We start from the raw sequence: 14,353 nt of genomic DNA, 5'->3' as shown, positions 1-14,353 counted from the left end.
ATTCGTCTGTAACTTTTAACATAAAGTTACCAACACACAGACAGACAGACAAAATCAACTGAAAACGGGGGTAAATATTGTTCTGTGAGTTTTTAGTGTAAATCAGGCAAGCTACCTTTATTCACATAGACGCAACTTGGGTAAACCAAAGTCCTTCACAGCAATTAAAAACAAACAAATAAAACTAATAGGCAAAATCAGTAAAAGCCGTAATGAAATGCAAAGTGAACAACAGTTATTGTAGGGGAGGGACTGAAGAACCGAGGAAACAGAACTGGGATGAGGAAACACCAGAAACAGGACTTTTAAAAAGAATTTGATTCTAAAACCTTGATGAGTGTCAACATTTAAAAAACACAAATGAAAATTAATTTCAGATTTAAATATACAAGAGGATTAATTGAAGGTGACAGTGTGTTAGGCAATACATAAAAACATATAAGAGATCGGGCTTTTGTCGTTGCAGCTGCCATATTATGGAACGTTTTGCTGCTGCTTCACTGTCCATTTTTGAATTCAGAGACACACAGAACAAACAACCATGAACACTCACTCATACCCAAGGGTAATAGAGGAGACCAATTAACCTAACATTCATGTTTTTGGACTCTGGGAGGAAGCCAGATGTGTTGCTCCTTTAGTGCATGTCACATTCACAGAATGCATACACAATATGTATGCAAAATAATTACCAAACTAAATAATATGCAATTAAAAATAAATAAATACATGAATAAAATTAGATACTCTAGACTTATTCCAAGTACATTTTATGTGTGTTTACTGCTACAATGGCACTAGGAAAAAATATGCTCTTGAATTAGGAGATGTGGGCTCTCACTGACCTATATGTTCTGCCTGATGGGTAGAGCTGAAACTGGCAGCGTGTGAACAGTCCTTTCAAATACTTTTAACTCTGCCGTGGTCGCAGGACGATGTAGTCTTTTTTCTGCAGTGTGAATCACATGCTAAAAGGACTATTTGTCTGCTGCTGTGCATCTCTCATACCACACAGACAAGCAGTATATCAGGATGTGCTAAAATTGCAGGACACAAGGAGCATCTTCTTCAGGTTGTTTCTTTTTGCAGTCTTAAAAAATACAAATGCAACTGGGCCTTCTAAATGACTGCAGTGGAGAGGCACAGAATCCAAGTTGCTTTAGGTGTTAGTAGTCCAGGACAGATTGTCAGAAATGTTGACCCCAAGGTACTTGAAGGTCTGGACCCTCATCAGGCTGACTCCATTTATCAGAGGGGGCAGGTCCATCTGCCTTCTTCCTCCTGAAGTCCAGGTTCAGCTCCTTTGCCTTTGTGGTGTCCCATTGTAATTTTCTCTTCCTGCACCATGCTGACTGTTTCTCGATCTCGTCCCCATAATGAGTCTTATCTCCCTGAGATCAACCCAACAACAATAGTGTCATCTGCAAATTTGATTATGGGATTGGATGGGTGGGCTGCAATACAACTATAGATGTACAGGGAGTACAAAAGGCCACTTGGTACACAGCCCTGCAGAGCTCCAGTGCTGATTGTAATGGAGGGGGTTAGGTGAGGCCTGACAATCTGGGAGTGGTTAGTAAGAAAGTCCTGTATCATGTAACAGAGTGAGTAGGAGAGGCCTAGTTGGTACAGATCAGAAATAAGCGTATCCCGGACTATGGTGTTAAAAGCTGAGCTATAGTTTATGAACAGCATTTTCATATAAATGTACTACCATGGTGTAGGCATCATTAGTAGATCTGTTGGCACAGTGTTTCTCCTGAAGTTGGTAATTTGCTGGATCCCTTGCCACATCCTACGCTCGTTCTTGTTGATCAGGTGGTCTTTAATTTTCCTTCTGTAAGCTTCCTTTGCCTGTTTGATCCCCCTTCTTAAATTAGTTAGGGCAGAATTGTACATTTCCTAGTCCCCTGTCCTGAAGGCAATGTTGCGTTCGTTTCAGAAGCTTTTTCACTCTGCTCGTCATTCAGGGGTTTGGTTGGGAAATGTTTCAATAATAAGGTGTGATAAAAAAAGGAACACCAGTCACAGGGATTGCCACAATTTTTGAGAGGACTGTCTAGCAAAGCTCATTTAGGAGTTTGGGTTCAAAAAGCTCTAAGAGCCACCACACACTGACATATACAGGACAGAGACTACAGTTGTTGCATTCTTTTTGTTAAGCCAATCTTTAACCAGAGACAACATTAGAAGTATCTCAGCAGTAAATATGACAGTAAATTTATCATTTTATTTGGAAATCAAGGTCCCAGAGCTGGAGGAAGTGTGGAGAGCCACAAAATCCAAGTTACTTTAAGTCAAGCTTTATGAAGACACTTATTTTATTTTCCAGTGGGTTGGGGCACCTGCCCTCAATGCCAAAAATACCAGTAACTGGTTTAATGACCATGGTATGACTGTGCTTGATTAGCCAGCAAACCCCCACCCCCTGGCCTAAACATCATAGAGAATCAATGCAGTATTGTCAAGAGGAAGAGGGTCACCAGACTCAACAGTGAAGATGAGCTGAAGGCCACTGTTAAAGCAATCTGCATAGTTTTTCATGGTCACATATTTTTTTATTTATCTTGGTTGAATGAACCTTTTTTGGTTATTTTAGTACATATGTCCTTTGAATTTATACCATTATTGCCCTGTTAAATTGTGCTATTATGCATTAAATGTTCATGATGACACATTTTAATACACAAAGCTTATTTAAAATGTAAAACTTAACAAAGCAAAGAGTGACATAAATCTTATGAAAGATCATCTATAAAGTTTAGAAAACTGAGTGCATTAATGAGTATAAATCAAGAAGCAAAAAATGATTTTTCTGGTTTCAGTTTGGTGTATTTTCTTGAAACAGCAAAGCTTAACACAACTAAAAAAGGATGCAGATCAAAATCAAAATACATTTTTATGAACATAATGATGCTTAAATAATGTAATGATAGATAGGGAAAAACAAACAATTAAAAAAAAGTGTTAAATAAATACAACAGGTGACTGAGAACAACCAATTTACATAATAAGGTGAAGATTTCCAGAGCCGTCAAACATGTGTTTTTCATAGATGTATGATCGCTTTTGTAAAGTACCTCACAGAGGTTGAATAAAAAAGGTGTCAGAAATGCAAAGGAAAATCAGCATATGATGAACACAAATCTTAGCAGCTGCTCAACAGCTTGTCAATTATTGAGATAACATTTTTTGGCATCACTTTGCCAATTTTCATTCTCAGTTTTTGGTAATATTCCTAGGATGGCAAGGATGCATTTTTAAGTTTGATGGAAAGAAAATATTGCAAACTTGGCTATCTTATAAACTGCACAGCTGCAGACTGAATAAATCCAATTGTTTGTTGATTTGACCTCACAAACTATATTTCTCTCTATGTTGACAGCTTACAAAACAAGGTTAGTCAACTTGGTTGTAGCAGGTTACATCTGTTGATTCAATTCAATTCAATTTTATTTATATAGCGGCACTTCACAACAGTCAGGTTCATACATTCCAATTAATACTAACAATTGAACAGTGCAGTCAGAGTTAGCTTTTTATTCAAATTGGATAAAAAGTTTTTCTATCTAAGAAAACCCAGCAGATTGCATCCAGTCAGTGACTTGCAGCATTCACTCCTCCTGGATGAGCATGTAGAGACAGTGGACAGTCACTGGCGTTGACTTTGCAGCAATCCCTCATACTGAGCATGCATGTAGCGACAGCGGAGAGGAAAAACTCCCTTTTAACAGGAAGAAACCTCCAGCAGAACCAGGCTCAGTGTGAGCGGCCATCTGCCACGACCGACTGGGGGTTTGAGAGAACAGAGCAGAGACACAAAAAGAACACAGAAGCACTGATAAGATTTTAATAAATTTACAGTCAGGACATCTTGAGCTGAGTTTAAATTTGACCAAGATATACTCTCTGCTTGTCTGTCTCAGGTAGAAGATGAATGCATCAGTTGTCTCTTGGTCAACATATTTTCTGATGATGTAACAGACGGGGAAGCCCAGGACATTGGGTGATAACTTTGTGAAGACAATTTGAACAGATAGAGACCAGAGCTAAGCCGATTGAGGTCAGGAGGAAGATGACAGCTTCAACTGAGAAGAGAATGTAGGATCATGAAGGACAACTATACTACGGGTGTTACTACTAACAACCATCAACCACCGACTTCAGTGGAAACCCCCCCACATCAAAGCTGTATACAAGAAAGGGATGAGTGAAATCTACTTCCTGAGGAAGCTCAGATCTTTCAATGTGTTCAACAAAAATTATAAATGTTTTTAGTAGTCTGTTGTGGCCAATGTACCATTCTTTGTTGAGGTTTTCTTGGAGAATACCCAAAGAGAAGGCAACAGTATATGGCTCAATGACCTAATAACTAAGCAGGCTCCACGGTGTGCTGTAGACTGGACCAATCTGAGGTGGTGAAGGAGAGAAAGATGAACATCCTCTGGTCATACACTGGTCAGACATCAGCACACCATCTTTAACAAATTACTACCGCTTCACTGCCATAGCAAGTGTTGCAAAAAATATCACACCTTACAACATATTGTGTCAGCGCTATATACCTCTTCGTGGCACTGATTAAATGTTAATTTTTTTAATACACATTCTCCTTGCAGTCTAAACCAAGCAATACTTTGTGTTTCTGTCTGCTGCTACAGCAAATAAATTCATCAGGCTGGGATTGCAAACATCTATCCAACCATCCATCATTATTTATCAATTTTCTAACGTGTTGATCTGATCAATCTTTTGTTTATATGTATAAGAAAAGTTAGGATATTTCTGTGCATTTCTCAAGATTGAAATTGCATTTAGAATCAGATTAATCATCATGTTAACTAATTAGAATGTTGAGAACTCATTGCAATCAAGAATCAAATGGGTTATTCCCTAATAATTAATAAAGCCAAAGAAATCTAAAAAGCTAAGAGATTACTAGAATTCTTCTCTGCAGGTTCAAGAGAGTACCTATGATTAAATGTTAACAATATTATCTAAACTGATGAAAGATCTAACTTTTATCAAGAATTTATGAGTCTGTAAGGAATCTAAGCACTGCAGTTTTAGCACTTAGGTTTGTGTTTAATCTTCACTTGAATCTGAGATGGGAAAGTAAAAGCAGGATTCAACTCAAAACCTTCAAACCATCTGGATTTGTCTGCTTACAACACCAGAAGTGCACTGATAGAGCAGAGAAAGACTACCTCACTGGGTCAGAACCAAACTGCGTTTCTGCTTGGGTGGGGTTCCCCCACCTCTAATGAGGGAGATAGAGGTGAATAGAGGGATAGTCAGGCAGATAAGGTGCCTTCTGGCACTGGGCTGTTGGATGTCCAGATGTCCTCAGTTTGGATTCAGAACCTAGCAATATTACTAAAGGAAGATCCTGAGAGACACATACATCCAAAGTGGGCGGAGGACAAATTGATCTACCAATCAGGGGCAACCACGTCACAGTAAAGAAAAATGTATTCTGTTATTTGTTTCTTAAACACTTTATTTTAGAAAGTTTTGACAAATCAGTATTAATGGTAAAGCAAATTGTGAGTTATTATATATTATTATAAAGTAGCAATAATAGATGATTTATACATTTTAGCAGAATATTTGATTTGTCTCATCTTAGAAGGAACTAGACAAAAATAGCAAAACAAATTAAGTTAATTTTTTCAAATCAGGTGTTCCCAGCTGATAATGGTACTTTGGTACGCTGTAGTCTATAAGTACAATAGGGAATATAAGCAATGCATTTTATCCGTTCATGATTTTCTAACTGTACTCAAATTTTAGGGCAGTTTCATTTTGATATGGAGTGAAGAAATAACAGTTAAATCTGAAAAAATGCATTACATAAACATAAAAAGCTGTTTGAATATAACTGAATGGAATACCTTTTTGATCCCTTAACTTGACCTTGGTGGAGAAACCTTGATTGGCAAGCAGAAGACTAAGACATTTTCTGTAGCAAGTCACCAGGTTTTCACACAACTCTTTTGACCATCTCCTCTATACAGTAACAGTAAGTTCAGTACTCCTAGAAGAAAAGCAGCCCCAAATCATAATCTTTCACCTCCATGCTTAACAGTAGAGAAAGTGTTCTTCAAGCCATACTCAGCATGTCTCTACCTCCAAACATCGCTGTTTGGGTTGATGAAAAAGAGCCTGATTTTGGTCATAAACAAAGTGTTACTGTTAAATGTGGGTTGATCCCTCGCTTCTGATGTTCTTGGAATCATTTCCAGTTTGTAGATTTTAGTGTGGATGTCCTTTGGTCTGTGGTGGTGGAGAAGTTGGTATTGATAAAATAAATTTTGTGGACTGGTGTGCTTTATAAACATAAGTTATGGTCTCTATAAATGATAAACTGATATATTTTTGTGCAACATGCACTACACAAGGTCGGGTTGTTTAGTAGGAATTCAAACACTTATTTCAGTCAGTTATATGCCAATCAATTTGTAACTTTTATACAAGTTACAATGTACAGTACAAGTTGAATTTAGAATATGAACTGATTAGACATAGGATCAGGTATCATCTTAGCATTCTTGTGGTAAAAGTTGCATTTTTGGTGCTTGCTGTGGGGCCGGTAGGTGATAGCGTAGCTGCTTCCAGAAGCAGGAGGAGGGTGGCCCTCCCTTCCAGGTGACACTTTTTCCGGCCTTACTGAGAAGCTGCAAGGCCTCTGGAAATGAGCCTGATCTCGATGCCTCCGTCTGCTCCGTGTTTATGAAAATCAGGCGAGTCTTCTGCTCCACAAGAGAAGCATGGATGGCACTTAGTACTCCGCTTCCTGTTTTGGGATCTGGAAAGCTGGGAACCAAAACCACAGCCCGGCTCTGCTCTATGCAGTCTAACACGACCTCAGCTATAGCTGCAAAGGGCACGAGCGTAGTATAAATATTACATTATTACTTTTATTATTTATTATTACTAGGATGGGTTAGTTTAAACTTACCTTGACCAGGTAATACATCTCGATCATAAAGACAGAGGCTGTAACCAAACCGATCTTCCAAAGTAGTTGCCAGACCTCTTATGTCGTCTTCACTCAGTCCTCCATCAGTGTAGCTTTTGTAACACATTAAAAATGCGTCGTAGCTTCTTTCATCTAAACACAAAAAATTGTAAACGCTCCCAATCCAGCTGGAGCTCATCAAAGATCCTTACTAATTTAGAGACTCGTTCTCATATAAAATAAGCTGAATAAAATATCTTCTTTCACTTGTCACAGTGAGCAGCTAGCTGTTGGTTCGATTGTGCCCTTATTTATTTGTAACTTTCACAAGTTTCTTCCTGTGTTTTAAAAGCTGTGTTGAAAGTGGAACATTTGCACAAACTCACCTGAGGTGTTGCCTGGGCAACATTTGAAACCAACATTGTCTCTCAGGAAAAGGGTGACATCAATTTTAAACTTCACGTATGTAACGACGGCCAAAGCCAACATCATCATGAAGCAGACTGCGCATGTAGTTAGGATCAAATATGAGGGGCCGGCTGCAGGGAAACAATTAACAGACGGGAACTAGTATAGCAACTTAAAACCTAATTTTCTACAGTAAAATAGATGATCTGTGGCGCATAACAGTTAAAATTTGGTCAATTTTCAAATTCCCACACCTGTTTTATTGAGGGTGATGGTGACAAAGAGTGCTTGTTCGTCACTTTCAAGTTTACAGCTAAAATTTGTAGACAGATCCTCCTCCAATACTTCTCTGAAGACTAAAGATGCATTCATCAAGTGGGACGTCTCTTCACTAATATTGATTAAAAAGTAATGGAGATAGTGGACAAGCTATTATTGTGTGCATTATTTTTTATCTATAATATCAATTTTGACTACATACAAAACTTTCCAGTTTAGCTCTTACCATGAGTATGTATAATTGTAGAAATACCGAAGCGTGTCGTTATTTTCTACAAATTCATTTTTTCTCAACCAAAACAACGAACTTCCGCAAGAATCTATGACTGCTGTACAAGTAATCACCACCACTGTGCCTTGAAAAAAAGTTCACACAAGAATTAAACATAACAATGCAGAGAAATACAGAATGTCTATTTGTCTCAAAGCAGTAGATAAAAATCTCACCAAGTTCTACTTTGAAAACTTGACCATTCTTTGGTGAATAGATTCCTACGTTTGGCAGAGGCTCTCCTGCACATAAAACACAAATAGTTTTTTAGCCGTTAACCCACCTTAAAACTAACGCATAAACTGACAAAAAATAGAGCCCGTTGTACCTGCTTGGATATCAAGTACCACTGTGAAGGAAGCATTGTATGTTTGACCAGAATACAAGAAAGACCGGGTGCAGTGGTAGACTCCACTTTGCTCTAATTCCACATTTGGGAAGTAATGTTTTGATAACTCACCATTCTCCTGGAAAAGAAGGAATAGTTTTAAAAACAATACTGAAATGTAAACAAGATTGTCTGAAAAGCTAATTTAAACATTTATGTTTCTTATATAATCAAATCACATCCACAGTGATAAATCTGCTGGTTATAATACCTTGTGCCATATGGTTTTAGTGATTCTAATATTAGGGATTCTTGTAGCGTTTATGTTTCCTGCAGGACAATACAATGTGCAGGTCTGGTTTGTGTAACATGTCTGATTGTACTTGTTGCTGATTTTATACTCTTTGGATGGCTCCCTGCATACTGTAAGCCTGAACCACATCTGGCAGCTGGTATTCCTGTAAATCATCAAACAAAGATAGACAGACGATGACGATCACTTTGCAGATATTTCAGATCATCAAACACATTTAAAAACTAAAAAATATCAGAGTAAATAAAAATACAGTTTCTCAATTGGATTTAATTCAGGATTTTAACTAGGCCACTTCAAAACTTTTTTCCCCAAGCCATTCAGTGTTCGGCTTGCTGGTGTGCTTTGTATCATAGCCCTGCTGCATAACCCAAGTCTACTTAAGCATAAGGTAACAAACTAATCGTCGCATACCTGAGAGGACCACATGAGTAATTCCCCAGATGGTTTACAGATGCACTGAGAATCACAAGGCTGTTCTGATAAACAACCAAACCCAGTTGCTGTTGCTCAAACCCTGACATGTTGCTGTACAGGTGCATCTTTTGGTCAGTCTCCTTTTTCCAGAGCATTACTGTACCATCAAATTTACACCCGCAATGGATTGTCACTAGGTCTCCAACTTTGACGCAGATCTCCTTGGGTGTCATGGGGTAAGCATCTACAAAAAGAGTGCAACAGAGTGGATGTTTTAGTCAGTTCACACCATCCAGTTTTTTTTATTATGCTTCCTGCCTTTAGTTTTGCAAGAGTAGTTTTAATTAGCTTATTCTTTTCCCAGTAAGCTCCGCAAATAATTATCTTTCTTTTTTTGTTAGATTATTTGCTTCCTGTCTGATTGATTTTGTACTGAGATGTCACATTACCAGATTTTCAAGAAATTACTCTTTTCATCAACTGTAAAATATGTTCCATGTAAGAAGTGACTGTGGGGGACATTTTAAAATTTGAACTGCATATTTGAGATTTGATTGGCTTGTTAACTCTAAATAAAATGGCTGTTAGAAAGAAATAAAATTAAATATTTATTAAAAGTATTCCTACCATATGTCTCATCACAACAATTAACAAGTAGCCAGTAATTAGTTTTTGCCATGTCATATATTTTAGATAGGCATAACAAAACAAAAATGTATTTTTCTTGTCTGATCCTCCCCCATACAAAGCCATATACTATCTTAAAACGTCTTGCAAAATATCATAAACTGTTTCTAATAAGGAATAAATTAGGAAGCCCCAACATTTGTTCCTACTTAAAATAGGTAAAATTGCTCTCGTCTGTTACTTCAGCTACACATGATTACAACATCATTACTCAGCACTTTGAAGGTTTGTTCGTTTAAACCTCAGAAATGTATTCCAAAAAACTCCCAGAATGCACAGTATTAACAGTATTAAGAGGCAAAACAAAAAAACAGAGTTCATGTGGGTGAACGGGAGGTTATCCCGAGGAGGCACAGAGTTTTAGAGGCCAGCAGCGGTAAAACAGAAACCTTGGAGGCCAACGACTAAAGATATCTTGAGGTTGATGTCGACTGAGTTCTAGAGGTCGGCAGCGGCAGAGATGAAGCCCTGGATATATGTAGCCTTGGTGGTTCGCCGTACTGGAAGTTCGGAGACCGTCCAGGGGACCAGGAAATCCGGGGACCTAGTGTTTGACCGGGAGGCACACAGGACCCTCTGAGAACCTTGTCTGGAGGATGACCTGGAGGCAAGGAGGACTCTCTGAGAACCTTATCAGAAGGACCCATGGCCTGTTACCTGGGATAACTCAAGGAGACACTCTGAAGACTTGGCCGGAATGCTATGAAACCTACAAAGGAGCCCTGGAGACTGGCCCACTGGACACAATAACAAGCATTGGAGAACTGCGGTGAAACTGCTGGAACCCTTGGGGTAACCAGGTAGAGCACCACTGGAACCCTCGACGGAACCCTGGACAACTACAAGGTGGCCAGCTAATGGCAACCTCTGCAGCAAGCAGAGGGGGAAGAAACAGGAGGTGGTGGAGAAGGCTGGAGCTGAAATGCCCGAGGCATGTTTGCAAGGGCTGGTGACCACTGGGATCTAGGAGCGGCGATCTCTGACAAAGCTCTCTGGTGGTCAGCCTCAATAAGGTCCAGCTGCTGTTTTAGACTAAGCTGAGGGAGAAGACTCTCCCATTCTTCCATCCAGGCCTTCAGATGGTTTGCTACCTCCACCATTGTGAGCTTGGGGGGGTCCAGGAGTGGCCGCTCGGAATGCTTTTTCGTTTTCGAGTTCTGGGCACTACTTTGCGGGCAGACCACAAAAACGAAAAAGCAATGTCTGCTTTGTTTTCTTTTTGATTATGGCATGAAATATGCAATCATGAAGAAGAAAATTAAAATGCAAATAGGATGATTGATTACTAATTTTATTTATGGGTCAAATAATGCAGCCACATTCTTAAAATGAAAAAGCATTTCAGGAAATGCTTTTTCATTTTCAAATTTTACATTTCAAATTGAATTTTAGCTGGGGCATATTTTGAAAAATAAATCTCAAATGTCTTTTTCTTTTTCATTTTAATTAAGTGAAAGAATGAACAGTCTTGAAGAAGAAAATCAAAATGCAAATATGATTATTGATTACTAATTTCATTTATGAGTCAAACAATGCAGCCACATTCTAAAATGAAAAAGCATTTCTGAAAATGCTTTTTCATTTGAAATATGGTAACAATTCGCTTCCATACCTGTAAGGTGCTTGTTCAAATTTTCAGGCTAAGTCCATGTTTTCTATGAACTCCCTACTGCAACTTTAACCACACAGCCACACAGCCATAAAAATTATTTAATAAACTTGTATAATTTCAATAAATACCTTGTAAGAGACTCTTCCAGCAGTTTATGGCTGGCCAAGATTCTCCTGCTCAGGGTGTAGCATCTTGATCAGCTTAACAAAGGTAGGGGAGTCCACTCCATGCAGTGGTTTGCTATTAGCTGTTAGCGGATTAGCAGAACTGTGCCCACCACCGCTGGCTGAATAAAAGACTGCGTCTTTAGAGAAACATTAGACCCAAAGTAAAGTACTGTCTGCTTTGTGTATCCGGTGACCATACCTCCGTCGAAAATAAGGCTAGCCACCTGAAACTGGCTTTCTGAGCTTCTGCAGAAAAATATCTGAACCAAAAACTCTGGAAGAAGAAATTGGTTTCTCCCCTGTAACCAAATAGATTTCCTTCCACTGCCCTGAAGAAGACAACATTTTAAACTGCCTGAGGCATGTGCCAGTCTGAACAGACGCTCGCTCCAGCTGTTAGCGCGAGAGTGACCACCACATCTTCACACTCTTTAGGCCCGGTGAACTCAACGTACTCAAACTACGTTGGGCCAGGCTAAAGCTATTGGTGAAAGTCTAGTAACTTGACCTTGCTTTTCTCACTAACCCGCCTAAAAATATGTACCCATAGTCCGTATAAACTTGCTAAATTTTCACCTTTATCCCAACAGTTAAAACTAAAGATTTGCTAATGCAAAGACGATTAGCCGCCATAGGTTCTGCTGTGCTTACTACACAGCATACTCTATTCGAGCTGTGATCAGCCATAGCACGCTACCACACACATTATTTGTTTTATTGTTTGTATTATTGTTGTGACTCAGAGGGTTGCTAAATTGAGCCTCAGCTGCTATTTTTTATTTGTTGATAGTTGAGTGACAACTTGACTGTTTTGTCAGGTTTCACCGAATTTTTTATACAAAAAACAAAAAGTCAAGTGACCCTCAAGAAAATGTCAGAAATAAATAATTGATTATTGTGTTATCTGACTGTTACTGGAGAGTATTAGAACACATCTATTGAATAAATTCATTGTATTTATTGATTTTTTAAAAATAATTTTAACTACAGTTACATTTATAGTGTTGGGATCAGAATTGACCCCTATGTCAAATCAGGATCAGTCGTATGAAGGACTATACGTTTTTCTTAGATTTTATGAAGAATGCCACTCACAGATTTGCCTATGTATATCTGTAGATTCCATGCATAGCTTGTTTTTGCATCACAGGTGACCCAGATTTTTATCCCATATTTGCCCGGCTTTCTTGAAATGTTTGAAATGAAGGGGCATTTTCCGTGAAAAGGGAGAAAACGTTCATCAACTGTCACCTCTGACCCTGGGTTGACTGGCACTGGAAGAAGTTTCACCTATTTCTCCCAAACATCCCAGATGGAAGCAAGCTTGTCAGATTTCATTTGAGTGTCTGTTGTCAAATATGATGGTTCATGAGATCATTCGAAAGGTCTGAGGTGACATTGTTGCTCTGGAAATATTTCTGTCAGATGATGCGTCCCAGAGGCTTCCATTTACCTCATTTGCACCTGTCGGCCACCATAGTTTATCCTGTATATGTGTGTAGGGCTTCCTTTTTAAACACCACGCCTCACCAGGCAGGTATATATAAAGAAATAACTGAGAGCTGTTTGGCTGGTATTTCCTGATAATCATGTGGTGTCCATTTTAACTTCTACGAGATGTGTGTAAGCAGGAAACCTATACTCTAAGAAAAACACAAAGAATAGACACATTTTACAGAGAACATGGACAAAGACAGGGATTTCTGGAATAATGTTTTTTTGGCTTTGCAAAAAATCAAACTAAGTATTTCAAGAAAAGGTGTCATAGTAACTGTGAAACTTGGAACTGGAGATGTCATGTTTTGGAGATGCTTTGCTGCAGCAGGACCTGACCAGCTCATCATTATAGGACTCACCATGAATTCCACCGTCTATCAGACAGTGGCTGAGGAAAATGTTAGACAAAATTAAAATAGAATCAGGACTGTATGCTGAAACATGACAATGCCCCAAAAATTCCAGTAAATCCACCAAGTACTGGCTAAAAACTAAGAAATGGACTTATCAATTCATATAAAATAGAAGTACTGCTCCAGGGTGTAGATAGTTTTTGTTTAGCTGCTTGTAGACATAACTAAACCAGCGTAAAACATCCTGTTCTTTTAAATAGACAATCTACAGTTTAGTCACCGTTTATTTAATTAAAATGAAGACATTCTGTTATACGGACCACAATGAACAACAGCTTCAGCTCACTTTTTAAGGAGTAATCTGTTCCATTTTGTTACATGACATATGATTTTACCTAAAAGCAACATTTAAACAGTCTTAATGTAAACATCAGTGGGAGAATTCCACATCTCTAACTCACCTGAAATTAATGTAAGGAATAAAAGCAGCAGGACCATTTTCAGCGGCATCGTGAGAAAAGTTTGCCTTCTGCTTACATTCCTGCTGAAGTGCAGATAGCCATTTCCTCAATCTGACCGTAGGGTGTGATGTCGCCTATTCCTCTCTTAGTCACTGACCAAATTTCCTCTCCTCCCTTCCTGCTTCTGCAATTTTTATTAGAAACTTATTAAACTTCTTAGAAACCGTTTCACTTAATTCCATCTTAATTGGTAAGATATAGCAAAACTGGACTTCTTTATGATCCTTTGTTACAGTAACAAGTTTGAGCAACTCTGAAGTAAAAGAAAAATGTAAAGTGATGTGTCCTCTTTACCTTCATTCAGAAAGAAGCTAAATATAAAATGCATTTGTTTTTTTTTGCACAGTTATTCTATCTGCTGCTAGAAAAAAGAAATTTCCCAGGCTGTATAGTGTCAGAATAAACCTTAATTGTTTAGGCCTTAGGTTAGGTTTGGAGCACATTTGAAAGTCAAAGCTATTTGCTGAGAGTAATCAAAAAAGGCATTGTAGGGATTGCTTAATGTTCTTAGAGACAGTCAGAAGCTAAAGGTTAAGAGA

The 14,353-nt window shown here is 38.5% G+C and overlaps 1 protein-coding gene across 1 annotated transcript; it reads right to left on the bottom strand.

Moving 5' to 3' along the window:
- Nucleotides 1-5,482: 5,482 nt before the first annotated feature.
- On the bottom strand, nucleotides 5,483-13,889 carry LOC124867487 (interleukin-18 receptor 1-like). Its single transcript, XM_047363953.1, has 10 exons — nucleotides 13,755-13,889; nucleotides 8,975-9,221; nucleotides 8,519-8,705; nucleotides 8,248-8,386; nucleotides 8,096-8,161; nucleotides 7,875-8,004; nucleotides 7,624-7,760; nucleotides 7,348-7,500; nucleotides 6,962-7,114; nucleotides 5,483-6,877 (listed from the first exon to the last, which is right to left on the bottom strand). The coding sequence occupies exons 1-10, from the start codon at nucleotides 13,801-13,803 to the stop codon at nucleotides 6,543-6,545; spliced, it is 1,596 nt and encodes a 531-aa protein (XP_047219909.1). The 5' UTR covers nucleotides 13,804-13,889; the 3' UTR covers nucleotides 5,483-6,542.
- Between the last annotated feature and the right edge of the window lie 464 nt (nucleotides 13,890-14,353).

This window comes from Girardinichthys multiradiatus, chromosome 4 (genome assembly GCF_021462225.1).
Source record: "Girardinichthys multiradiatus isolate DD_20200921_A chromosome 4, DD_fGirMul_XY1, whole genome shotgun sequence".
NCBI lineage: Eukaryota > Metazoa > Chordata > Actinopteri > Cyprinodontiformes > Goodeidae > Girardinichthys > Girardinichthys multiradiatus.
Note: the sequence above shows the minus strand (reverse complement) of the source record. Positions and strands in the feature narration are given on the sequence as shown.

Coding starts and splice junctions, on each gene's coding strand:
- LOC124867487 (XM_047363953.1), bottom strand. CDS start 13,803: ATGCCGCTGAAAATGGTCCTGCTGCTTTTATTCCTTACATTAATTTCA. Junction 9,222..13,754: donor ATTCCTTACATTAATTTCAG/GTGAGTTAGAGA, acceptor CTCTTTTTGTAG/ATGCTTACCCCATGACACCC. Junction 8,005..8,095: donor AGTTTTCAAAGTAGAACTTG/GTGAGATTTTTA, acceptor CTTTTTTTCAAG/GCACAGTGGTGGTGATTACT.